Source organism: Dermacentor andersoni, chromosome 2, assembly GCF_023375885.2.
Source record: "Dermacentor andersoni chromosome 2, qqDerAnde1_hic_scaffold, whole genome shotgun sequence".
NCBI lineage: Eukaryota > Metazoa > Arthropoda > Arachnida > Ixodida > Ixodidae > Dermacentor > Dermacentor andersoni.
The window spans coordinates 246494627-246520994 of record NC_092815.1 but is presented as its reverse complement, the minus strand read 5'-3'; the positions used below and the strand labels follow the sequence as shown (position 1 = coordinate 246520994).

The 26368-nt window shown below is 49.8% G+C and overlaps 2 protein-coding genes across 2 annotated transcripts in view; one reads left to right on the top strand and one right to left on the bottom strand.

Moving 5' to 3' along the window:
* Positions 1–26368, top strand: part of LOC126539709 (uncharacterized) — a 328196-nt gene that overhangs the window by 70739 nt on the left and 231089 nt on the right. The window lies entirely within an intron of this gene.
* On the bottom strand, positions 1463–6808 carry LOC140216241 (uncharacterized). The gene is made up of 2 exons (XM_072286642.1): positions 4336–6808; positions 1463–3796 (listed from the first exon to the last, which is right to left on the bottom strand). The coding sequence occupies exons 1-2, from the start codon at positions 4343–4345 to the stop codon at positions 1518–1520; spliced, it is 2289 nt and encodes a 762-aa protein (XP_072142743.1). The 5' UTR covers positions 4346–6808; the 3' UTR covers positions 1463–1517.

The window sequence follows — 26368 nt, the reverse complement described above, 5'->3', positions numbered from 1 at the left end:
ACATTGAGAGCAGAGCGTCCACGACCTGGGAGGAATTTAGCTCCTTAAGAGGTACTGCCTCGGGGAACTTGGTCGCGACACAAAGGGCGGTCAGAACATACCTACAACCGTTCGTTGATTCTGGCAGAGGGCCTACAATATCGATTACTAGTCGCCGAAAAGGTTCGGATATGGCTGGCACCAACTTCATCGGTGTCTTCCACTTGTCAGTGGATTTGCCGATTCTCTGGCAGGTGTCGAAAAAGCGCACGAATTGTTCGACATCTTTCCAACAATACGGCCAATAAAACTCCTGAGCCATTCTAGCCTTGGTCTTTTTTAAGCCAAGATGCCCTGCCCTCGCATTTTCGTGCGCGAGTTCCAGTAACTGTCGGCGATATTTTCGAGGAATCAGAAGCTGCTCATATTTGCGACCCTGCTTATCCGTGTAGCAGCGGTACAATAAGGTAGATTTCTCGTAAAACGAAACCCTCTTTTTTTCCACTCCCAGTTTGACGCTCTTCATCAGATCGGCTATTGAACAGTCTTCCTGTTGCTCGCGAATCAGAGTTTCCCTTTCAACTGCAGCCAGCACTTCTCACACGGCTAGGATACTCTGTCCCACCCCTTGAGTCTGAAACCCGTCCCACGATCTTGTCGTCAGCGATACGCCAAGCACTAAGTATTCATCCATTGCCACGTAATATGCACCCCGAGCATGACAAAGGGCGGCGCAAAGCCCGTGTACGATACATTGGCCGCATGCTTGCAAATATCCCGGAAACACATACTTTATACACGGACACATCACGCACTCAAGAGGGCTATACCTCGGTAGTTTTGGATGGCACCGAATCCCTGAGACTCTGCTGCAATGCGCGGAACAAATGCCGCTTACGGAGAAATTCTCGGTGTTGCTCTTGCAATTCGATACGCCATCCGTGTTCCTGAGGAAGTGTATATATTGACGGACTCGCAACAGGCATGCCGGGCGTTCCTATAAGGACACGGCATTCCGAGAGCGGCGCACCAAATTCTCAAACAGATCCCGCAAAATACACCAACCACACCTCCCCGCATCCACTTACTCTGGACCCCTGTTCATACCTCGCTGCCGGGTAACGAACGCGCACATGCGGTTGCCCGAGAAATTTCCCTCCGAGCGACCCGGCGTGGTGAGGCGACTAGTTCAAAGTGGGGGGATCCATTGCTCCGTTACAAAGACATACTCCGTCATTATACACGCATTCGTTGCACCCACGCCGCACCACCGCCGTCCTTCTCGCGGGAGGAAGCAGTGGCATTACGCCAGTTACAGGGGTGGAAGCAGGCTTGAGCATTTTGGAGCAGCTCATGGAGCAGTAATAATGCCATTCCGGAGCAGCTTTGGAGCACGAAAGTTATGTTTTGGAGCACAAAAATTGTGTTTTGGAGCATGTTTCTAGAGTAAAGTACTTGTAATAATTGCAACTTCACACTGACATACAAAAAAACGCAAAGAAAATCATTTTATTCAGCATTCAATTTGCTTGTTAGAATTACTTGTTAGATTCCAGCGTGGAATCTATCATTCTAATGCGCTCAAGCACCGCCGGCAATTTGGAATTCACATCAACGAGCAAAACGTTTCCAGTTTCCACTTTGTCCATGTCCTTCGATTTTACTCCTGTGCTGATGAGTTCCTCGGCACTGGTAAGTAATGCCTTCAGGGTGGATAGACGGCACTGCAGGGTGGCCTTTTCCTCTTTCAGCTTTTTTTCTTCGCTGCTTTCTGTCAGTGGCTCGTCACATTTCCGTTTGCGTGATTTTGATTCTTCTTCCATTTCAACGCGTTTGCGATAACCACTGTACGACTTTCCAACACACTTCAGGAGATCTCTAGTGATTGGCACCTTTGTGACGTCACCCCCATAACGCTTCAAGTATGCTTTCGTTTGACGAAGGCTTGACACACTTGTTATTGACAAAGAGGCTCGATGGTGAAGCGCCTGCTTGTTTTCGCTGAATCCTCTCTCGCAGTCTGCGTTGCCATGCGGCAAGGAAAGAACAGCCCTTACGAGCCTTCCCAGTCTTGGGTATTTGGGTTCGCCAGTGGGCATTTTTAGTGCAAACACATTAACCCAGTGTTCAACAACATTTGTTGAAACATCCCAGTCAGAAATTTCGCAGCAAAGGAGCAACCACTCATCAGTTACAGATGATACTTCGCTGGGTGGCATGACTTGTGGCAGGGCATTCGCGATGTAGCGCAGTGACGTTGTGTAGTGGTCTCCTACTACACCAGGCTTCAAAAATCTACTGTGGAACAGCACTTTGTTGTCCAAAGGTAACCTTGAGACGAGGTACTTTGTGCAGGATATATAGAAAGCTCTGGTCTTGACATAGAAAGCCTTTTTCTGAGTTGGTGTCCAAAGCTCCATTTCTTTCTCAGTATCTAAGCCAAGCTCAGGTTTCACTTTCCAGTTAGCTTGCGATTCAACTTGAACATTCTTCAAATGGAAACCAGTTACATCTACAAACGACTCCTGCCGCAAAAATCTGCCCATCAGCTGTTTGACCACAGCAACTATTTCATCATAAAATAAATGAAGAAGAGGCTCTTTGCTCTGAAACAAGGTTTGAAACTTGTCAAAGAGCTGGGCGGCATTCTGAACAAAAAGGAGTCGTGCTCGGAGCGTGTTGTCAGAAAATGCAGATGCGAGGCGATTGTGCCTTATAGATGAGGATTTTCTTGGTTCTGCAGCCTTGGAAAAGAAAGACTTCAAAGCATCATACAGCTTAAGCACACGCTGTATACTTGGTAATAGTGTCAGCCACCTGCTGCTTACGTGCCGCAGGAACTCCAGCTGTGGCAATCCAAGTTTCTGTTGGAGATCCTTGATGTCCGCATGTCTTGTGGCATATCTGAAGTACTGATGGATATCAGTGACAATACATTCAATCTCAGAGCAGAAAGTGTTGAGACCAGTGGCAAATGCGTTATGCATTTTATGGAGACTGCACTCCCCAATGTCAATCATGTTGGGGCTAAGTTCTGCTTTTATTTTACCCTTCAAGCTCTTCATAACATTTGGCGCATCAGAGAAGAAGCAGAGCATGTTATTTTTTGGAAGTTCGTTAAGTGCATCTTCAACACAGGAGAAGAGCTCATCTGCAGTGGCATGCCCCATGTGAAATGACTGAAGGTGCTCTACAACGACATCTTGTGCATTAACAGAGAAATACCGGATGAGCACATCCAGCTGCTGCACCTTCATCTCGGGCACTGGGGTCTCGTCGATCATTACGGTATAGAATACCTCAGGCTTTGCAAGTTCTTCAAGCACTTTGGCTTTAAAGTATGGTCCTAAGCCATCAGATATGATGTAAGATACTTTCTTGCGGCCACATTGGAAGGCTTTTGCTATCTGTGAATCAGGGAACATATTGGGGTATGTTGCTGTTGCCACATCTCCCAAAGTGTATGGGAGTGAGTTGGATACCACAGAAAGAGCAAAAACTGTTTCAGCTCTTGTAACATTTCCTTGCAGGGACAGTGACACTGCATTCTTCGCGAAATCTAGGGTGCTTTGGAGGATAGTGCTCTTGGTTAGGACCCCGTCTTTGTTCCGATGTTTTTTTGCATTTTCGATGTGCTTAAGAGACGTTGCATGGCGCATTATTGCTGAGCTTCCATGTTGCGCGCAGTGCACTGTAACATTACAAAGCACACAAAAGCCATCACTGTCTTTTGCACTTGGCCGACACCAGAGGGATATGAGGTCCCCATTGCCATCCTTTTTGGTCAGGACGTCTGCGTTGAATTTGGTGCATCGTTCTGAAAAAAGAGTAAAAAAAAGGTTGCTCCTGGAACTGTGGTCTACGAAAGAATTTTCAGGCACTTGAGTTCCACAACTATACTAGGATCATGAATAAATATTTATGTCTAAAATGTGTTTGTAGAATACTTTGCAGCGGTTTTTTTTTTCTCGAAAGTTTAGACTGCACACGAGACAGCTAAATACTGCCCAGGGGCGTATTCTCAACATTCCATTTTCTATGTCGGATCCATTTGCGCTGCTATTTCGAATTATATGAGAAAACGGGGGTCAAATAATCGAGAATTTAGTATGCTCGACAACCTGACCTGATAACAAGCGAGGACCAACAAATACAAGTGGCACTAGCTTGTTTCCTACTGCATACCATATATCACGAAAAATCAAACAATGGCGCCACATTTTCGTCCACTGCAGCATGACCACCCAGCTTCGCTTTTAGACAATCCTGTCTGCGCTGCCCTCAAGGCTGAGCATTTAAGTTACATAACTGCTATAATGTAGCATTTTCTAGATTCGGTAGCTTCAATACACTTACTTTTGCTCATGTCCAGGCTTGCAGGCGACCAGCATCCAACGGCAGCAGCTTACAAACACAACACCAAACAGCTTCGCACGAAGTATCGGATCGGATCGGATTGGATCAGATCGGCTAGCCCACATTGAGAGGAAAAATAACCCTTAGGCTTCGCTAAATTTGACGGTAAAACATCGAAGTGGCCGGCGCGGCGGAGTTATGGCGCAAAATTGTGTTTTAGAGCAGGATGGCGCAGGGAAAGCAGTTTGGAGCAGGATGGCGCAAATGGCGCACCACTTCCACCCCTGCAGTTACAAACCGCAACTTTTCCAAATCTTGTCTCTCTCAATAAATTCTACCCACACTGTTATGCAGATCGTTGCCCTGGCTGTGGCAGCTCGCCCACAATCTTCCACGTTACGATTGAGTGCACTGCAAACCTCTTTCCTCCCTTGCCAACTCTCCTTTACCCCCTACGCGACAAAGAGCTGTGGGACGATGCCCTCCGCGACGGACCTCCCGAGGTCCTCCGAGCCGTGATACAACGGGCTCGAAACATCACCGGAATCATCTTAGGGACCCTGGACTGAGGGTTCCTCCCACACTGCTCTCGCGATTCAAATATTATTAATAAAGATGTTTTACTCTCTCTCTCCTGCCAGCTGGCGGAAACCGGAGCGAGTGTGGAGCCTGCGTCGCCTAACTGCGGCGTCGTGTCCATATCGCGGCTAGCACTGCACGCGTCACTCCCAGTCCCTTCCAGGACACGCTCGACCAGGCCAGCCTCCGAGCTCTGCCTCTCCCGTACCTGCTCGCCACTCAAGTTACCTTGATCAGTCCGTGTGCCGCACCGCTGTTCGCTCACCGACTCAAGGTCAAGTTCCCTCGACAGCTGGCGCGCTTTGGATCGCGTGAGGGCCATGTACGCCACGTCGGCAAAGAATGATTTGCCCTGATCCTTCAGCAGCTGCTCCGAGCTATTTGAGAAGAGGTAGGGCAAGTGCTCCGGGAGGGCGGCAGACACAGCGGCTTCTGTGTTAAGTTTCCCAAACTCTCCTTCAATGATAACCGTTGCGATCGGTAAACAGACACTCTCCTCCTCGGCCACTTGCCGTATCCAAGCGCACTCTCCCGTAAAATCACTCGAGGAGACCAAAGACGGGTGGACAACGTCCATACCCAGGTAGCACAAAAGAGATACGTAACGTTTTCGTAGCGTTTATCCAAGACGATAAAAACGGGTTAAAGAAGACACGAATAAGAGAACTTCGTTGGGAAAACGTCGTATATGTCTGCTAATGTCCGGCTTAATTACTTTCTTGAGACGATCTAGAACAGGTCTGCAAAACGTATTCAAAAAGCTGGTCTAGAAATAGGATTGGGGAAGACACAAATAATCCCTTTGCCAAAACTATTCGTAACCAATTTCTAAACGTTTTTAGGACGTTATCAAAAAGCTGGTCAAGAAGTGGTCTTGAAAGGTTTACGATAATCTGAAGCGAATTTTCGCGGGTGCCAGGGGCGCGATCGGACATCGTTGTTCAAAACGCGCGTTCGGTTTCGCCTCACGCGACTGGCCTATGCCGCGCCAACGTCGTCAGCCGCACCTGTCGGCACGGCCTAGGCCAATCGCGTGAGGCGAAACTGAACGGGCGTTTCCAACAACGATCTCCAATCGCGCCCCGGATGAGTAGAAGCGTCGGTGATGACTGTAAGAGCCATGGCGCAGTGCCAAGCACTGTTGCCCGCATGGCCGGCGCATCCTCTACCAAGTCACATGAAAATGACCCTGTTAGGAATAATGAATCCTTAATACCGCTTTTAGTAAGCTACGATGCTTACAACCAAAATGAGAATGACATCCTGCGAAGAACAAATGGTCACGTCTTGGCAGGTGACCTGACCAAGGCATTCATGCCAAGAGTGCATGAAATGAGAACGTTGTGACCAAGCAAAAACACTTTATTAAAATGTAATGCTTATGCAAGGTTCAAGCAAAATGTGTGAGAAATGCAAATGGAAATAAAAGTACATCAACAATGACAAAAATCGCAGAAAGGATTTGTAATGAACTCGAAAGTGAGCATTCACTACTACATAAACAAAATTCCAAGTACACATACAAAAATGAACAGAAAAACATGGAGTGTACTAATGTTTCTCATTTATCATAGTAAAGAGCACGTGCTATTAGATGGACTAGAGTTATCCTGAAGTAGACTGAAAAATGCAAGAGCTTGAATCGGATGGTAACTGCTTCCAAGCAATGTTACCAATCAGCTAGAAGCTTGAAATGAGCACAATAAGAAATACCACCGCATACCATCATAAAACAATCCTGTGACAGAAATCAAACAATGGGAACAATGCAAAATTGGAACAGGGTGTCTACCAAGTTGACATTTTCAAATTCCCTGAGTTTTCCAGGTTTTCCCTGAGTGCCTTTGCACATTTCCCTGAGTGATGCAGAACTATGTTTTATGTCAAGACAAGCTGAAACCATATCGCCTGATGCTGTTACTCTCGAGTAAGCATATGAAAAGATTAAAAAGCGACTTAATCCAATTTGAATACTAAGGAGTAGTGTTTATGTTATTCAAAAAGAGAATAGAAGGCAGGGGTTAGTAAAATGCAGAGCAAATAATGTCGGACATTCACAAATACGAATAAAAAGGATATGCACATAGAAGCAAATATATTCGAATATGAGCTATTTCTATCAACTGATAGCAAGCTCAGTGGTATGAGGACCGAACTCTGTCACAATTGAGATTCTCTCTCAACCGCTCGTAAGTCAACCTCAACTGTCCTGAGATACTCTCAGCCCGCGCACGACGCCTGAGTGTTGTGTTTCACTGCTTTAAAAAGTTTATTTTGGTTTGGATGAGGGACACCTGCATCTCGGCATCAGCCAAAACTTTGTTTTTTTGAGCTCAAGCTCCTTCAAAACGGCGGCAGCAAGCTTCCTTTCCCGTTTATTCCTCAATGCGTACATCATTTCTGTTCTTGTCCTCCTTCTGCCACTCGTTCACCCCAAGGACCATTTGAAGCATCTTGGTCAGTTGCACAGTCCACGGCCTATTTTTAGAACTCCCTAGGGGTCGCGAAAACGTTCGAAAAATCGGCCAGTTGGGAAAAAAAATAAATGCGTGTCATTTACTGCCCTTAGGGGCTCAAACTGCCACAGGCACGTTTGAAAACGCTCTGAAGGCCTGTCGGTACACATATTAGACATATCGGCGCTCGTACTGGGACAGGAAATACCGGGTGCACGTGTGTATAATTAAGGAATATATACTGTTTTCCGTGGTAATAGCCCCTTCCCATGCTTGTTATGCTTCACTGCAATACTTTTGCGTATGCTTCACCATGTAACGTTTCTGTATAGAGGCGAAGCTAACTTTCGGGAACCGGTATTATGCAATGTTTATGTATGGTATTATGTTTTATAAGTTTCTAAGCCAACCGCGAGGACCACAAAGGCGGAGTCCGCGCCATTGCTGACAGCAGCTAATTCTTTCAATAAAAAACTCGGCACCCAACGGCAAGAAGCTTCATAGCTAACGTCGAAGCAGCTAGGCCTAGCGTTGCCGCAGTGGTGGCAACGGGTGCCAGCGGATCTGCGTGCGAGAGAGCCGGTTCGAGGTGGCGAAGTAATCAAAACGGCAGCGGTAGCGCCTTTGATTATTGTCGTTTCGGACATGCGGTCACGGCAAAACGTCCCGAAAATCGGACGGCGAAGAGTTCTTGCGTCCGAAATTTCACACGTTTTGATACGTTGACTCTATGGGGTACGTGGCGGTGCCGCGAAGCCGTCCAAATTATCGGGAACCCGGAAAGTCGGTCGTTGACTGCTCACTGGCAACTCCTCCAGCCGACGACAGGGCGTCAAAGACGATTCATTACGATTCCTGTCTGTTACTCGAGCCAGCATTACCGCGACTTTCGACCCTTTCAATAAGATTGCCGCTGGTTTTCCCTGATAGAGGCCCAAATTCCCTGAGTTTTCCCTGACTTTTTCCAGACTACTATAAATCCCTGAGAATTCCCGGTTTTCCCGGTTGGTAGACACCCTGTGGAAATATTGCCTTTAGGATATATCACAGAAGGTAATGGCTAGAAAAAGAACTATACAACAAAAAAGCAATAAAGGGAAACTAGTACAGAATACTTAAATGGAGGAGTCAGGTAACAAGTAAGCACTACTGTAGTACGGTGAACGATGAGGCTGAGTAATGCTGCATCTTGCCACTCCAGAACATGAGAAATGAATATGCAAGCGTCATATTAGAAACTTACATTAACATGGAAATAAACTGGAATGCACTGGAAGCTGCATTTGTGTAACAAAGGAAGCAATGGCCATAATAAATAGTAATTGGTTTATCTAAAAAGCCCCGTACAAGTTGCAAAGAATAATTTGCAAACCAGTAAATACATTAATTAGTCCACTGACATGTCACACATTGCGCACATCTCCAGTCTCCTAAAGTAAAAACACTCTGAATGAGAAAAAGGTTTAATACATGTAGTCCAGAGCCAATTCTTAGCGAGTTCGCCCACACTTTCACATCCAAAAATATTTGCTACAGAGTCTAGGCACAGTTCCACTGATGTTTACCAGTTCACCCCCACTTTCACGTCCAAAAATATTTGGCACACAGTCCAGGCAGAGCTTCATCGATGAACAGCTTGAGAGCACACTACTGAATATTCTGCAGTCCCGCTGGAAATAGAACAGCCGTACATGCTGGTAGTGGTTTCAATGTAGCCACACTTGCTGCCTTGGACAGGTAAGCCAAGATATCTGCACTGGTGCTCCATTTTGTCGAAGTAGACACATTGATGCACTACGCTGGTAGCTGGAATGCTTTGAATGCACAAGCATTGGCTTCACCAGAAAGACTTGCCCACATACCACCCCTGGCATATATATGCACTTGCTCTTCATTCAGTAGCATTGAACTTAAAGTGTTCCCTATGTGTGTAATACCGGTGTCACACAACCACTCTTGATCGCGATCAAGCCCGATCCGGATCGAAATTATCGATGCGATTCCCTCACCCGCGCAGCTTGCGCAAAGGAGCCAATCACGACCGAGAAATTCGATTTGTAACGGACTAAATCGCGGTCAAAAGGGCCCCGTGTGAAACCCGTATCAAATAATGCACAGACGTACGCTAGGAAAATGTGTTGCACAAGGACAAAGAACTGCGGCATGCCCTGTGGTGCGAAGCGCGCGAACAGAACACAAATCGAAAAAAAAAAAAACCGCGAGCTCTTCGCAAACTCCATGCGCACACATGGCACCCGCACGAACTCTGCAGGCGGCCGACTAAGTAAAGCGTGAAGGGCGCACAGCGTACAGTCCGACACATGTCCCAAACTGCAAACAGTCGTACAACCTGGAGCATACGAGTTATTTTACACCAAGGGCATACCCGACTCACGCACGCAGTATCCACAAGCGAGTTATGCAGCGTACATGCTGTATCCATTCGCCAAGTAGAAAAATTGATAACAAGTACAGTAAAAGCTCGTTAATTCGAACCGCAAGGGGACGCCATCTCAGTTCGAATTAAACGAAGTTCGAACTAACGAAAGCAATGAAGAAAAACAGGACACCGCGACCAGGAAGCAGCAGGGCATGGCGCCAGTTCAATTTAATGTTTGAAAAAATCCGTAATTGTGGTCTGCTTTTTTTCTTTGAAGGCAACAGCAAGCACTTTATGCTCTAAAGAGCGAATGTTGCGGAAGGCTTCCTCTTCGCTTTCTTCAAAACTGAAGAACAGGCGGGCGGCATTAAGTCCGGCCATGACTTCCGCAGCGGAGGGCCGCACCGGTGCCTCGTCGTCTTCCTCGTCGTCGTCACTGGCAGCGACAGGCTCTATGTTTTTAACTTGGGAAATGATGTCCTCGTCTGTGGTCACACCACAGACAACTGCGCTCGCATCCACGTCTACGTAGTCGGCAAAGGAAACGTCTTTCACAACGTCCGACATGGGAGCGGTGACGCTAGTGACGCAGTCTCCGTGCGCAGGTGGCTCGTCCACGTGCTCGCCTACAAGGGGCTCAATATATTACTACCATATGAGGCGTCAAATAAAATTGAATTTGGCCGTTTCATATATTGGACACAGGTTCCCCGTAAGACCATGAAATACCCATCACGTGGTTAAAGGGAGCGAAAACACAATCGAGAAACTGAAGCGCAAACGATAGAAGCACGGTATATATGGTGCACGCAAAATTCTGTCAGTGCGCTGAAGCGCGAGGGAATAGGGCGGGCACTTGACCTTACCTCTTGGGATACCGTAGTAGTACTGAATCATTAAAAAAAGCCCGTTTGTGGAAGTTCTCTTGTCTGCAACACTCTTGCTAAACGGGAGACTAAAATACCACGATGACGGCTCTATTGCCGAGATCGGCAAGGTGCGCAGAGACAGCAATCTTGCCGCCTTTCTTCGCATTCTGCAAAATGCGACTTTCTTGTTAGGATCACGCATAGCGGCCGATCCCGACGCTAGGGACACACAAGCACGATTTCGTTCCTCTAACTTTCGTCCTTATACTGCCCTTAACTCCTTAATTACAGCGTTATTGAAAAGGCGCCTCACATAACATGACAATGAACTTGAAGAGCTGATTAGTGCCCTCCACTCGGCGCCCTCCAATTGAAAACACTACTGATTTCCAAGTGAAAACCACACAAACAGATCCCACAACCCAAACTAATCACAGAATGTAGTTTTCTTGATGGCAAAACACTGCAACACTTACATGACAAAAGGCAGTGGCAGCACATTCAGAACTGCCGCAAACAGACCACAGCGCCATGCGAGTGCGATAACGCAACTATGCCTGGCTTCACGAATAACGTGGCCGCCTTGGTCCCATGCCAAATGAAAACACTACCGATTTCCAAATTAAAACCACACAAACAGATCGCACAACCAAACTAATCACAGAATGTCGTTTACTTGACAGCAAAACACTGAAACACTTACATGACAAAGGGCAGCGGCAGCACATTCAGAACAGCCGCAAACACACCAAAGCGAAATGCTAGTGCGGTGACGCAACTATGCCCGGCTCGCCCGGCCGCCCGCGGCATGCCACGGCATACTGCTCGGCCTCCGTGCTGCCCGGCTACCCGCCTTGGTCACATGATGTGACGACGGTATCGCCACCTTGCGCAAGGTTGGATGGCGTTGATGGGTTGTTGTACAAGCCGCTAAAGAGGCTGACGCGCCGTGGTTGTTTCTTTATTCTATGGCGTGGCGCCTTGGTGTGCGCGTCTTGCGTGTCGTGCGCATTGCGCTTTCGTAGTTCTCGACCCGTGAATCATGTTGCGCAGAGCCAGACGCCGCGCGCTCTTCCATTGTTCTTTAGCCACTCCATCTGCAGCAAGAGTGGCGAGCTGGAAGTTGCCACTGGGCGTTCCGCAAGGCCTTTCAGTTTCTTCTCTCATTTCGGACGCTTTCCGCTTTCAGTGCCGCGTCATTGTGGTTACAGCATGTTGAAAAACAATCGCCGCTTCTATATAGGTGCGATCACACCACCCTCTGCGCCCAAGCGTGGCGAGCCTATAATGACGAGTTTCAGAAATATTAAAGCGAATAGCTTTCTGTCTCCTCTCTGTCGGACGTTTTCGTAGTTCAGTCGTCGGTGGTCGGTCGTCGGACTGTTGATCTGCAAGGAAAACGCTCGCGCGTTCGTTCGTTCGCTCTCACGCTAACTATATTTTGCTCTCTCTTTCGCTCGCTTTCTCTAGCGTTCTTTTGTTCGCTCGCTCGTTGGGACTAATCGCTTGCATTAACAATCATCGACGATGGTTTCTGCAAATTTTTTGATGTACATCGCGCTCACAGTATAGAATTCGTTGCCACACTTCCTACGAAGCACCGTTACCAGAAACGACTGTATCGATGTGACCCTCCGTTGGCACTAAAAGTGATGTTCGCTTATTAACTCGATACTTTTATTTATGCTGCATGTGACTTGCATGATTTAGCGCTCTGGAGCCAAGCTCCAAGTTGTTCATGGGTCTCACGGGGAAGCGCGTTGTTTGATGAATAATGTACGCTTACTGTATTGCATATGCCTAAGATATCACCTAAAATTTCCGATGGTGTTAAAACACACGCATTATATATATATATATATATATATATATATATATATATATATAATATATATCCGAGTGCTCGGACTGTTTACATTAAAACCGCAGTTTTTATTATTCAGACGACTGGGCACAAAATGTTACCTTCATACGCACGAAAACTGTACTGCACTCGTGCCTCAGCAGTAAAAAACCTTGAGCCGTTCAGCGGTAAGGTATTCACATCACTGCACTGTGAATAAGAGGAAACACGGCAAAGCTGCCTTGTCGATTTTGGTCAAAAATCCCTTTCAGACGTTGAATCCCTTAATACGACGTTTTCAAGACTTTGTGTGCTACCTGGGTAGTTGCTGCAGAGTCCCGAAGTGCTCGGCACTTCTTGCCGTTTACCTTAATTTCCTGAATATATGGCTCCAATAGTCGTATGTTTTTGTTAGTTTCCTGTATTGTTGCAAAAGCAATTTTCTCTGGGCAGTTCGCAGCGATGTGCCCTTGCTTTTTGCAATTGTAGCAAGTTAACGGCTTCCGTTTTTCAAAAGAACGCGTCGTATCGCTTCGCTGCTTGGGACCATCGTTAGCATTCTGAGATGCATTCTGTCCTTCCCTTACAGTTTCTTTGGTAAGGGACTCGTCTTTCCGAAACTCGCGACGCGTGATTTGCTTCCGTTCGTCGGGCTTCCCGGAAAACCCATCTCTCCTATCTGCCTTTTCTACGCGCACTGCCTTGCTGTGCAAGCTGCGGCAGGTGTAACTCTTCCGCTAACTCTGCTGCCTTGTTTAGCTTAACCTCCTTTAGCCTATCTTGCAGCCAGAGCCTGACATCCTCATCAATGCAACGGTAGAACTGCTCCAACGCGATGCATTCGACGATTTTGTTGCGGTCGTCGTAAACCTCTTCACCCTTCAGCCATTCCACCAGGTCGGCTTTTAGACGAAGCGCGAAGTCAACATTCGACTCCCTGCCCTTTTTTGCATACCGGAACCTCTGCCGGAAAGCTTCGGGCGACAATTCGTACTTCCGCAGCAGCGCTTCCTTCACATCACTGTAGCTCTCAAACGCCTCTTTCGATAAGCAAGTTATTACGTCCGATGCCTCCCCATGAAGCAATGCTAACAGATTCTGTGCCCAAAGGGATCGCTCAATGCTATTCTGTTCGCACACGTGCTCATGTGCCCAGAGGGATCGCTTAATGCTATTCCGTTCGCACACGTGCTCAAATTTCACGAGGTATTTGGCCATATCCTCTCCGACGACAAAGGGTGGAAGTTTATCGCGTATTCTTAAACCGTTAGAAGTGAGACTAGGCGCCGGCAAGCTATTTCGGGTCTCCAACTCTTTCATTTTAAGCTCGTGCTCGCGACGTTCCTTCTCTTTCTTTTCCTCCTTTTCCTCCACGCAACGTTCCTTTTCTACTTGCCGCTCCCGACGTTCACTGACATCCGCCCAGGCCTCTTCGGCTTCCTCAGCCGTTACGTCCCCAGTCCTCATGACCTCAAGGATCGCGTTCTTTCTTTTGGTTGAGCCCAACTCAATGCCCAACTCCTCACAAATTTGGAGAAGTTCTTTGACCTTGTACTTCTCCATCGTTCACCCTGTCCTCCCGCTGTTTACCCTTTTTGAATATACCTGCCGTACGTTACTATAATGCTACTAGTAAGACATCCGCAAGTATTTCACACACAGCCCTGTTTACCCCCTCAGCATCCCCTGGTTTTCAAAACACTCTCACTAGGCTAGAAACACACAAGGTTAACACAATGCAACACCAAGTCCTTCCCTAAGCTACTATAACCTGTGTCAGAGAAAGTCTGGTGTTTGAGGTAAACTTCAGGCACTCACCGCGCCGAGGTAGCCGATGCCGGTCAATCCCGTAGCTGCCATCCACTATTACGACGTTGAGGTGGTCCCGTAGCGCTCGTCACCCGTTTCGTGACGGAGCGTTGGTAGCGAAGACTCCGAGTCAGGCGTCGGTGAGAATAACAATCGGGACTTTATACACTATATACAGGTCATTATACAGGACAAGATCGGATCGGCACTGGGGCCGAGAGCTAACAGCAAACGCGACTGTTCCCGCACAGCGACGTCCGGTGAGACTCCAACGCGTGACACATCTCACTCCACTCGAGAGGGGCACTCGGCTCCCGGTGGGTCGGTGGATCCGGTTCTCCCGGTGGCGGGGTCGGGGCTTATAAAGCCCCGAGAAACGATTGTCACTCAAACGGCCCAATACAAAGCCAGCACTCGACGGTCGTCCGAGAGGTCCAACCAGCGACCGCGCTGGCCACCCGCTTCAAAGTTGCCGCGCGCGGTGACCTCCAGGGAAAAGGAAATACGGCGCCGGGCTGTCTAGCACTTTGTTGCACGTTTGGACATGTCGCTTGCCGATGCTTCTCCTCAGGACGCCGCTGCCTGGCGGCTCAGCATCTTGACTTGTCAACGGAGAGTTAGGGCGCTGTGCCTTTCGGCGCAGCCCCGGGTTTGTCCAAAGGGCATTCGCAGGATAAATTCTGCATCTTGTAGATTTGGATTCCGGGCTGGTTGTACGGGCACAACACAAGGCAGAGCCGGACTGCAGACTGGTGCTGCAGCTCCGGCTTCCTCGGACGTGGTGTAGGCAGCGCCGCCAATGGGAGGGCGTACCACAGGCGTGACGTGGCAGTAGCATCGTATAGCTGTAGGGCCCACCTAGATGCACAGCCCTGTCCACGAGCCAGGAGCTGGGAGACTGCTTTGCGTACCTTGAAGGTGTGGACATGCAGTCCTTTTGTAGCAGGAAGCGTAGACAGAGGTACATGCATAGACAGAGGTACATGACCGTCGTGCTCCACGTTATCTGCATGCGTTTGAGGCCTGACAGCAGAGCGGCGGCTAGCTGCTTTAGGGTGTAGCAGCAGGGCCTCTGTCTTCCTTGCTGAAATAATGAGGCCAATGCTGCTCAGGGGTGCGATCGGAGATGGTTGTTCGGCGCGTTCGTTCAGTTACTGGCGCCCGCGATTGGCCTACTCCGCGCCGATGTCGCCAGCCGCGGGGCGCGGCCACGTTTTTGGTGACGTCAAAATGACACGCTCCTGTCAATCATCCTCCCACCGAGCATTTCGTCTGCTAGGCGCCGAATCCGACGGGAGCTGGGAAGTTTGGAGCGATCATACGGCTTCGCATGGCGCGTCTGGTGGATTGGATTGGATCCAACCGGCGGCTGTGGCAGGCCACATTTGGATCCAATCCATAGTTGAATTCGAGAAAATGGCGCTTCCGTTGGGAACTTAGGGTGTTGCCATGGAGGAAGGAAACTGAGGAGAGGCCCTACCCCCTCCGCGCGCTAGGAGAAAAGTGTGGAGGAAGTGACGTAGTACGTTCTCCTCTTTTTTTGCTGATTTTTTATTTCTTTGCCGTAGCGCCCACGCCTTTCGGGCCACAATGGCGGCTTTGTTTTGGTTCTGTGCGCTCACACGTGTTGGTCTCCGTGTTTTGTTGCGCTGCGTTATCTGGACCGTGCTCTCGCGGATGTTGCTGTGGCCAGGTGGGACAGGAGGAACTAAAGTTCGTGAAATTAACGCGCATGCAACGCTGTACGCAATGTACCGCGCCACGGCAATGGCTACGGACGAAGGAATATCCGCGGGAAATTTTACCCTCTTTCGCGGAATCATGCTAACGTGATAATGATTGCTTAGTATTGCTGCGGAGCGCGCGCGTCCGAGCAGCACGGTTGCACGCAGCGCGGCGTGGTTTCGCGAGAAATGTAAACAAGAGAGGAGAGCTGGCCCGATAGGCGGAGCAACGCCATGAGCAACGCGAACTTCCGGCTTCACTTTAGCTTCACGAAGAGTGACGTCAGGGCCTCTCCTTAGTTTCCTTCCTCCGTGGGTGTTGCGCTGGAGTTTCTAGAGGAGAGGAGAGCGGGTGGCGGTGCGAAACGCATTTGAAGAAATGGCAGAAAGTGAATTCTGGCGTCGTTTTTGTTTCTCGAAACAAATAATTCTTTGGTTGTACAGAGAAATCGACCCCATCATCGGTGCCAGCGAGCCACTGGAATGTTGTCGCTGCCTCTTGAAAAGTGCGCCACTCTTCCCGCCGTTTTTTTTTCTTTTTCTTCTCGCTGTGTGCGACACCACCTATAACTAATACCCCTGTCACACGGCAAATCTAATGTCATTTCCAACAAATGACATTTGTTGCGATTAATGTCATTATCACAGCGCGCTGTCACACGGTGAAAACTAATGTCATTTAAAAATGATGACAATGACGATAGTAAAAAAAAAAGACAGGCCTCAAAGCCACTTTTGTCCAATAATTCTTTTCCAATATGCTAAATTCCACTAGAATATGTGATCGTTGCTTTCAAACCGTAGCGTTCGATCACTAACTTGTCGGCATTGCCAACGAAGTCGAGCCAAGCCAAGCCAAAGCTAAGGCAAGCAACAGGGCGAAGAGAACGATAGGCGCGTCCGCTACATCTGCTAAAGTGGTACGAGAAGGGCAGTTGCATGTCATCGCTGTTGTGATGTTCATGCGGGCTTCTAATAACCTCATTCTTGGCGCGTGCCACAGGAAAACACACGCACGCTTTTACGCCAAGTCAATTGGAGCGGCCGCGGCCGATTATAGTTCACTATACGGCCGATGCTCCGGTGCGAACCAACACGACTGCTGCAGTGAAAGCTAAAGACGGCTGTCCGGTCACTGGACTGAGAGTAGTTTTCTGTATTTACGCACGTGATGGACTTCAATGTCGTTAAAGCAATAATTAGGTAATAAAATGGATAGAATAATAGTGATATTTTGTTAAAACAAAAAAGAAGCATGTACTGTTTGCGAAACACTGGTAAACTCGTGGTGTCGAGGATACACATTCAGTTCCAAACGAATGCGAATGAGTTTGGTGAACTCATTCGTTTGTAAATGTCATTTTCGAAAATGTCCTTAAGTTTTACCGTGTGACACCAAACAAATGGCATTATCAGCGAATGTCATTCGTTGTAAATGACATTAGATTTGTCGTGTGACAGGGGTATAATAGTTATAAATTGCAGTAGTCACACGTACTACTATTTGAAAACGTGTTTGGGCTTGAGAAGAAAAAATACATTTTTTTAGATAAAGATTTCATTCATTTGGAAGACGAGAAACATTTCGTTTTGTAGTATACTGTCTGCACGCAGACGACAAACGACGGAAGTAAACTTCCGGGGAGGTCACCGCTTCCTGATTGGCTGCTCTCTCCGCCCCACTGTCACAAATTTTGCATACTGCAACTTTGTGACGTTGCAGCAACTGAACAGAACGCGTATCGAACAAAATATCTCCGATCGCACCCCAGGTAGGCGGCACAGGTATCCAGGGCTTTCTGAAGGGTCATGCGTGCGCGCCCCAGGTAGGCGGCACAGGTATCCAGGGCTTTCTGAAGGGTCATGCGTGCATCGTCGAGAGACTGCGGTGGGCCTTGTACACACAGGGCGATGTCGTCTGCGCAGATCAACGACTCTACCTGGAAGAGGGGCTCAACCGGCAGGGCTGCAGGCAACGAAGCCAGATTAAATAGGGAGGGGCTGACCACCGATCCTTGTGGTACTCCCGGAGCCACTGAGTGAGAGGAGCTGTTTGCTTGTCCCACCCGTACTCTGGGAGTACGCTCGCGTAGGAAGGAGGTCAGGAACTGCCACATGTTTCCACTGATTCCGAGGAGGACCAGGGCCTGCTGGACGACTAGATGGGGCAGTCCGTCAGAGGCTCACTGGACGTCTATCAGCAGGAGAAGGACTGCATCATCATTGGCCTTGGAATGTGGCAGGGTGGAGACGACATCTGCAATGGAGTCAGTGGTCTGCCATCAGCGCCGGAAGCCCGTATATTGATCAGCAAGGAAGCTACAGGCCACCCAGTACAGTCGGACCAGGGCAATGGCTTCCATTACCCTGCTAGCAGCAGAGGGGAGGGAGACCAGCCGGTAGGAAGACAGTTCCCCAGTTGGCTTTCTGGCCTTCAGGATGGGCACCACGATGGCTGTGCGCCATCACTTTGGCACCTGCCCTGACCGCCAGATGTCATTGAAGCAGTCAAGCAGGCGCTGCTGCTCACTGGCGGCCAGATTTCGGAGCATCTGGGGCGTCTCTCCGTCGGCTCCCGGTGCACTGCAATGCTTTTCTCTCCTCAGGGCTACCTAGAGCTTGTGCAGTGTCAGTGGCTCCTGGTAGATATTGGCAACCTGGCCTGACATCCATGCTGGGTAGGCAGGTTGGCGGGATGGCAGGGGGCAGTCCAGCCGGCAGGACAGCAGCAGTCCAAGTAATGGGAGGAGCAAAGTAGTCTGCTATGCTTTCTGTAAGGGCATCCTCACTGATCCCCAGCCATGACGAGGACAGGTTGACAGCTTGTTCTCTTGCCGGTGAGAGACTTGAGTCGCCAAGCCAGGGGCCCCTGGACCTGTCCTCGATGCTAGGCCACAGGCTCATTCAGCTCTGGCTCCTCCTGTGTCGCGTTTCTCGTCTGCAGCCGGCATCCACACACCTGTGCTCGGTCCAGTGCTCTGCCTTGCCGATCCGGATTGCTCTGTGCTCCGTGCCGCTACTGGAGGCACGAAGGTTGAGCAGGTGGAGATACGGAGCAGGGGTATCTGGTTGGTGTGGAGCGCTGAGTGGTAGCCACCTGGGCACACTCCACGATGGCACTCAGGATGTCACAGCCATCGACTAACCTCACTGCAGCTCTTCCTGAACAGGAACCAGTCTGTGACATGGTATGTTCATGTCCTAGGGCTCTTCCCAGACATGGGGGAGATCACGATGGGGAAGTGGTAAGATCCCAATATGTCCGCAGTTGTAGCGCAAGAGTAGGAGCACTGCTCTGTAGTGAGGGAGAGGTCGATGACATTGCTCATCCCTCGGCGGATGTAGGTGAGTCCTCTGCACTTCAGTCCTGCTCTGCTGATGGCATTGGCGAGGCTTTTACCTCGGCGGGTGCAGTTGCAGATTCCCCAGTTCGGTTGGTGGTTGTTGAAGTCGCCACACAGGACTGCATGCCCGCCGGCACGTAGAGCTAGCTGGACAAGGCTGGAGGAGTCCCATGGCTTCCCTGGTCGAACGTAGACACTCGCCACGCTCGTGTCCTGGATCCCTCGACGCACCATGACTGCGCAGGACTTCAGGGGGCCCACACGACATGTCGACCGTGAGAAGCACCGCGTGAGCCAGACTGCTGCAGACATAGATGGCCATCATTGGCTTCCAGGGCTAGTGGCCACCTACCAGGCAAGGGGCCTCAGTACAGCTGTATGTAGTACAGGTGGCGGCACCCGAGTAGCCAGGCAGTCGCAGGTCCTCAGCCACAGCATACACGTCCCGCAATGCGAAGACGAAGTCGCACCGCAGGAGGTGCTCGCACAGCTCTGCATGCTGCCGCCACCGCAAAGAGTTTGCATTCCATTGGAGCACCCTCGGGCAGCTGCAGTTGTTCCTCACTGGGTTGTTAGCCATGATGGTGGACAGGAGACATGCCTCCTGCTTGAAGATAGAGGGCTCTCAGCGGGCTATCAGTTGGCAGCATCTCCCCGATGGCTTTCAGAGTGAGATGCAAGCTGATTATAATCCCGTCCTGTGAATCAGGCGGGGGTTGGCTCAGTGGCAAGACAGGTGTTTTCATGGCAGGAGCAGGAGGCCGGCGATGCAGGTTCCTTGAAGCTGGAATGGCTTCACTGGGTTCCACACCTTTTGTCCATTGCATCGTTCTTCACACCTCCTTGCTCTTTAGTTCCCATTTTAACTGGTTATGGCTGCTTTCATTTTTATTTCCATCACTTCAATCATTTACCTACTTGTCCATGCAGTTCCCCTGCAGGTTCTGTGCACCATTACCGATTGTGCATTTGGCCAGTTGCTTAAAACATCACGGATCAATAACAACCTCAGCTTATCCCGTCTTACTACAATCGTCTGAGAATCGCGCACTGCTTCTACAAATAACTAAATTAGTTCCACCATTCCTGACCTTCATTCTTCTTTACCTGGTCTGTTTCCTGACTGAGTTTGAGTGTGGCCAGCCATGCTGCCCATCGGCTGCGCATGGTATGCTGTTCACTCAGTATGCAGTCATGACTGCCACACCATTCGTCACTGCCTAGGCCGCTTTCTGGCATTTCGGCTTGTCTTAATGCACAACCAGTTTTTTCACCTTCTTCTGCTTATACATTTCGTGGTTTCATCCTGAGCAGCTCCACGTCAGTAGACTCAGCATCAATGCCGTGGAGGAACCCAGTGTGCTGTGCCCGCCAGCAGCAGCTACATGAGCAGCGACTGGGATGCCTTGGAGCTCTTCCAGGCAGGCCCGTGAAGTCGCATCTGCAGCCACAATGTTGCGCTTGGTATTAACTCACACAGCCAGAACACCTGGCCGCGCCGAGAGCACAGAGGCGAGCGCCAGGCGCGTCCCACGCTGACAGGTGCCCCCCCAGTGCAGAAGGACGGAACAGGGCCGTCCTTATGACTCAAGGATCGGCAGGGATGACAGCGGCCTGTTCCGAGAGCCATGGCACGCTGGTGGGCATTCTTGGAATATACCACCATGAAGCCAACTATGGCTGTCTCACTGCTCCTAGGTGACGGAGGGTCCATTGGGATGGCACAAGAGGTGGTGGTGTCGACAGTACCCGGCTGTAGCTGTGGTGCTACTGCAAGGGCCATGGAGGTGTTCGCTGTACAAACCAGAGGACTACGAGTTTCCTGTTGGTATGCGGCGTTGCCCCTTGCCTTTCTTCTTTGAGGCAAGGCGCTTTGTTGGAGGTGCTGGTGCATCCTTCAGGAAGGCAGCTGCACCCCATTGTGGCTTGCCGCCTGCCACCTTCGCAGCAGGTGCTTTCCCAAGAGCAGCCTGCAGTGGAGACTTGCGAGGCACTTCTGAGGTGGCTTTGGCTTCAGGGGAAGGCTCAGCAGGACTGCCATCATATGCATCAGTTGTCCTGGCAGTCGCAGAATCTCTTGAGATGCGTACTCTGTCAGGAATGGCAGGCTCGAACCCCGTGGCACTGGTCACAGGTGTCGTTGAATCTGCAGCCTGATCATCAGCTGTGGAGTAAGGAGAGACAGGTGCTGTCTTCTTGCACTCTGAGATGGCACTGGGACCCAATGAATGCTCTGGCAGCTCCCCCTCGTCATTACTGTCACGGCGGTGTTTCTATGAGGCAGTCAAGTCCATGTACTCCTAATCGGAGCTCACAGGGAGCTCCACGGAGGCTAACTCTGTAGCAGAAGCAGACCGCGCCAAGTGAAGATGCGCTGAGGGTGAGCCCTGCGAGGAGGCTGGGGTGGGAAGCTCCATCTGGCTCACAGCCCCAGTCGGGGTGGATGGGGTTTTGCAGGGTGGCACGACAGCTGCTTTGACTGCAGCCTTGGTCGCGGCGGCGCGCTTCGCTAGCCTCTCGTCCATGATTTCCATGGACTTCACCTTCGTGGCTTCCCGTCGCTGAAGACCAAGGCAGAGGGAAGCGGTACGTTTATGCTGGTCGTGCTGGATGATCGTCGGTGGCCAGCATGGAGAGCGCACTTGGATGGTGCGGCAAAGTCCGCCATAGCATGTCAGAATTCGTGCACGCATGCACGCGCACAGAAAGAAAGGAAAAATAGGCACATAAAAAGCGCACGGGGGTTCACCGCTCACGGCACCACCCGCGGTACACGTGGAAACAGCACACGCGATGGTCACGTGAAACACACGTAACGCGCACCGTTGTACCCGCACACACGGTGGATGTAACGCGCACAAGTGCAGCGCCTGTGGTGAGCGAATCCCACACAACTCCACACTCACACGTGAGGCACATGTGACCAAGTGTAGCACAAACACGGTTATCACACATCCCGTGAAAGAGGCGCCAACACCGAGCTAACTTCCAAAGCTGACTTAGCCTCCGAAAGCAACCTCACAATAACATGGACAATTAATAAGAGGCCTTCTGGTGTGCTAGCCAACACCGGTTGTGGTCTCAAAACCGAGTCAGAGCCCAGAGTTGTCAAAACTCAACAAAATATATTCTTCAAATCAGGCAGTTACATTCACACATGCGCACTTCAGCTAAACACATCACAATGCAATTCAGATGGATATTAATAAAATTCTGGAAAATAATTAACGACAAGCACTAAGGGTTCCACATGTGCAGTACAGAATGAATAGGAACACCAATTGTCCACTCGTATTCACCCCTGTCGGTCTGGAGCCAGACGTCCTCAGCGTAGCTCAAGGCAAATCTCGGAGAAGGAACTTCTGGAAATGCAGACGCTCGAGAAACTCGTCGACCAGCTTGTTGCGGAATCTCCTCTTCTTCTGCAGACGGTCGGTCTACGTGTTACATCTCTTCACTGGCGCAGTCTGATCTCCCTAATTCCAGCACGGCTCCTCCGGCGTTTCTCGAACTTTCTGACGTAGTCGTGCTCCCATAGCATGAACAAAGTCTGGGAATCTTCTAGACACTTCTCGCGTTTTCGGCCGCAGCCATAGACACATCTTTGAGGAGGGTGGTGACTCAATCGTTAGCGCAAACTTGTGCTGTCGCCCTCCCTTCTTGCTATGCTCACTGCGTGTCGAGGTCTGAGAGGTTGTTGTGGCAGGCGCCCGTGTATCTTTTAAAAGTTTATAGTCGCTGTTGATCGCGTCGGTTGTTTGTGGTGTATGCGCTCTCCCTCTGTCGAAGCTGCTGCGGGGCTGACATGCTGCTTTGCTGGCTTGGGTGATACGCTGTCGTTTTGGTTACGCTCACTTTTGTGACAATGATACAAACACGGTACCCACACGAAGCGCACAATGTTAACACACGCCAGTGCGGTGCATGTGGTGAGTGTAATACACACAAATACATTGCATGTGGTGATTGTAATCCGCACACCTCTACGTGCACAAGTGCAATACTGGCGATTGTTATTCACTCCACCACACACGAACAAGTGGAGTACACGTAGCGAAAGTCACTCGCACAACTCCAGCGCACGTGGTGAACGAGCAGCCCTACATGTACAATGCCACGCACATGGTGATTGTAGACTCGCTACTCACCGAAGTCGGCCGTGCAAAAAAAGGAAATAATCCATGGACACCAGTAGCGTAGTAGCACAGTAGGGTAGAAGATGAGGCGAGGTTCACCGGCCATGCGCAGCATCATGGCAGGCGACGACGTCGAAGGCATCGCGGAGCGTGCCGCAATCGCCGGAGGAGGAAAAACATTTATTTGGCATCATATACATGGAGCTTAAGTTCAGTGTGCGAGAGTCCATTGTTGGTCAGGTGGCCAGAAGACCTTGATCCCTGGCGGCTGCCTTGCCCACTCCGCAACTCAGACTTGCCTTTCTGGGTCGGAGCTAAGCAGCGTGGCCGCCCACTGCTGAAGGGCAGCAATATGCGAACCCTGGGGATTATTCATTTGCTGCATTTGAGGGCAGCCCCAGAGGATGCAGTATAGATTTGCATTCTCTCTTTGGCAGAGTTTACAGCAGCGGGAGTATACAGAGGGATTAATGCGCGATAGAATAAAAGGGGTAGGAAGGTATTCGTTTGGAGTTGCCTCCAAATGATTTCCTGTCTTTTCGTAAGCATTTTGTGCGCTGGGGGATAGGCTAATCTGGCTGGATGGTAATGTTGTGTTATCCTGATATGTTAATATGCGGTCACGCACAGACAGCCCCGGACTCTCGGCTCTGGTACCCTCCTCCCCGGTTGGCTGATGGTTTTCGCCTCGGAGGATGAATGCTCGAGCCTGGTTTTGGGCGGACTCGTTACAGGGAAGCGACTCGTGGGCCAGAGCCCAGATGATTTGGATGGTGCAGTGGTTACGATTGACATCGAGGTTGAATTTGGCGGTAGGGGCTATTCGACCCCGTGCGAAATTTCGTACTGCAAATTTGGAGTCGCTTATTATTATGGCACAAGTGGTGGTAGCGACAGCCAATGCTATGGCCGCTTCTTCTGTCACCTCTGAATTAGTCGCTTTTAGCGATCCTCCCGACGTGAGTCGTCCTTCGTGATTCACTACTGCCAGTGAGAAAGCCGGTCGGTTTGGTATTTCCGCCGCGTCCATGCACGTTACGGTCTTATTTGCTTGAAACCTCGTGTGGAGAGTTTTGACCCTATCTGCTTGTCTGTGTCTGGTGGATAGGGTGTATGTTGTGAGGTATGGACATGGTCTTAATAAGGTGTTGCCGCTGTTCCAAGGGAATGTCTACTTTGGGGGTCATTGTCGGTGTGTATCTGATCCCCGTTCCTCTTAGTGTGAAATGGCCTGCTGATGTCTGTGAGAACCTTTCGTATAGAGCCATAAGGCGCGCTTCTGTCATCTCGTCTAGGGTGTTGTATACACGTAGGGCAAATAGCTTGGCCATTGATGTACGCGTCGGGATTCCTGTAGCCACTTTGTATGCCTTTTGCAATAAAGTTTCTACTATAGTCTTCTCTGTCGATGTTAGGCGAAGGTATGGTAGGGTTTAGGTAAGCCTGCTAAGCACGAATGCCTGAACCAATTGGTGTAGGTCCACTTCCTTCATGCCCGCATGTTTGTTGCTGATTCTCATAATCAGCTGCAGTGTTTGTAGTACAGCACTCTCCCTAGTGTTTCCGAGTTTCTGCCTCTGTTTTGGATAAGCAGGCTCAGTATCCTAAGCTTAGAAACCTCTGGAATGGTGTGGCCAGTCGCCCTCAGAAGAATTTCGCTTTGTTGACTCTGTGTGTTGTTCTTACCTTGCAGACCACGTTGGACAAGCAACTTCAATTTTTGCAGAGAGCACGCTAGTCTTCTTGTGCAGACATAGTCCTTAACTATTGTTACTGTTTGTAAAGTTTCTTCTACGTGTGCGTCACTGCCCTTGTTAACCCAGAGGGTAATGTCATCCGCTTAAATACTGTGTTTAAGATCAGGTATTTTATTCAGCTTTGATGGCAAGTTTGCCATGACTATGTTATAAAGAAACGGCGAGAGTCCTGATCCTAGGGTTGTACCTAGGCAGCCAAGCCGAATTGTGTCCAACTTTAGCCCCCCCAGGGTGCAGGTTAGATGTTCTGTTGCTGAGGAAGCCTTTTACATAGTCTTATATTTTCTCTCCCACCCCAAGTTGTTGCAGAGCAGCGAGTATTGCGATGTGTGATATGTTGTCCAATGCTTTAGTTAAGTCTAAACCCAGTGTGGCTTTAGTGCCTGCCGGGGATATCTGCTCCAGTATGCCGTGTGCTATATTCTGAGCGTCGCGTCCTGGGTGGACAGCTTAGACAGGAAGCCTATAACAATGGGGGGTAGTAAATTGTTGTCTTCAGCAAAGTTGGAAGCCTGCTCATTATAACATCCTCCACAAGCTTGCTGAGACAGGACGTAAGGGATATTGGGCGGAGAATGATAAGGTCTTCCTGGGCTTGGGTATGAAAAGTACTTTTGCATGTTTCCACGAGCTTGGGAGCTCACCCTTGTCCCAGCACTTGTTCATCTACTCCATGAGGGCAGGAACAGAGTTGTTGTCTAGGTTTCAAAGGGTCTTATGTTGTCCCTTAGGTTTCAAGGGTCATTATGTTGTCCTCCCCCGGAGCTGACTTAGTTTGCAGTTGCAGGACAGCTGCCATTGCTTCTGCCTCCAAGATAGGCGCATCAAGAGTGTCGTTCACCTTCCCCTCGTACCCTGCGTGGGAACAGGATTGAGGTGTTGCTGTGTATTTGGTCTTGAGGGCTTTGAATAGTTCCTCGTTCGTCCCTTGGAACTGGTGAGTGAGCTGTATGATCCATTCTCTCTGTGCCGATTTGCATGTGTTGGGTTCTAGTAAGTACTGAAGGAGGTGCCAGGTGCAGTCCATACCAAGTTGGCCCTGCATGCCATCGCAAACCTGGTAACACTGTCGTGAAGTTAGTTTCCTTGCATACTCTTCTGTTTGTTTGTCCAGCTGAGCTACTTTTTGGCTCAAC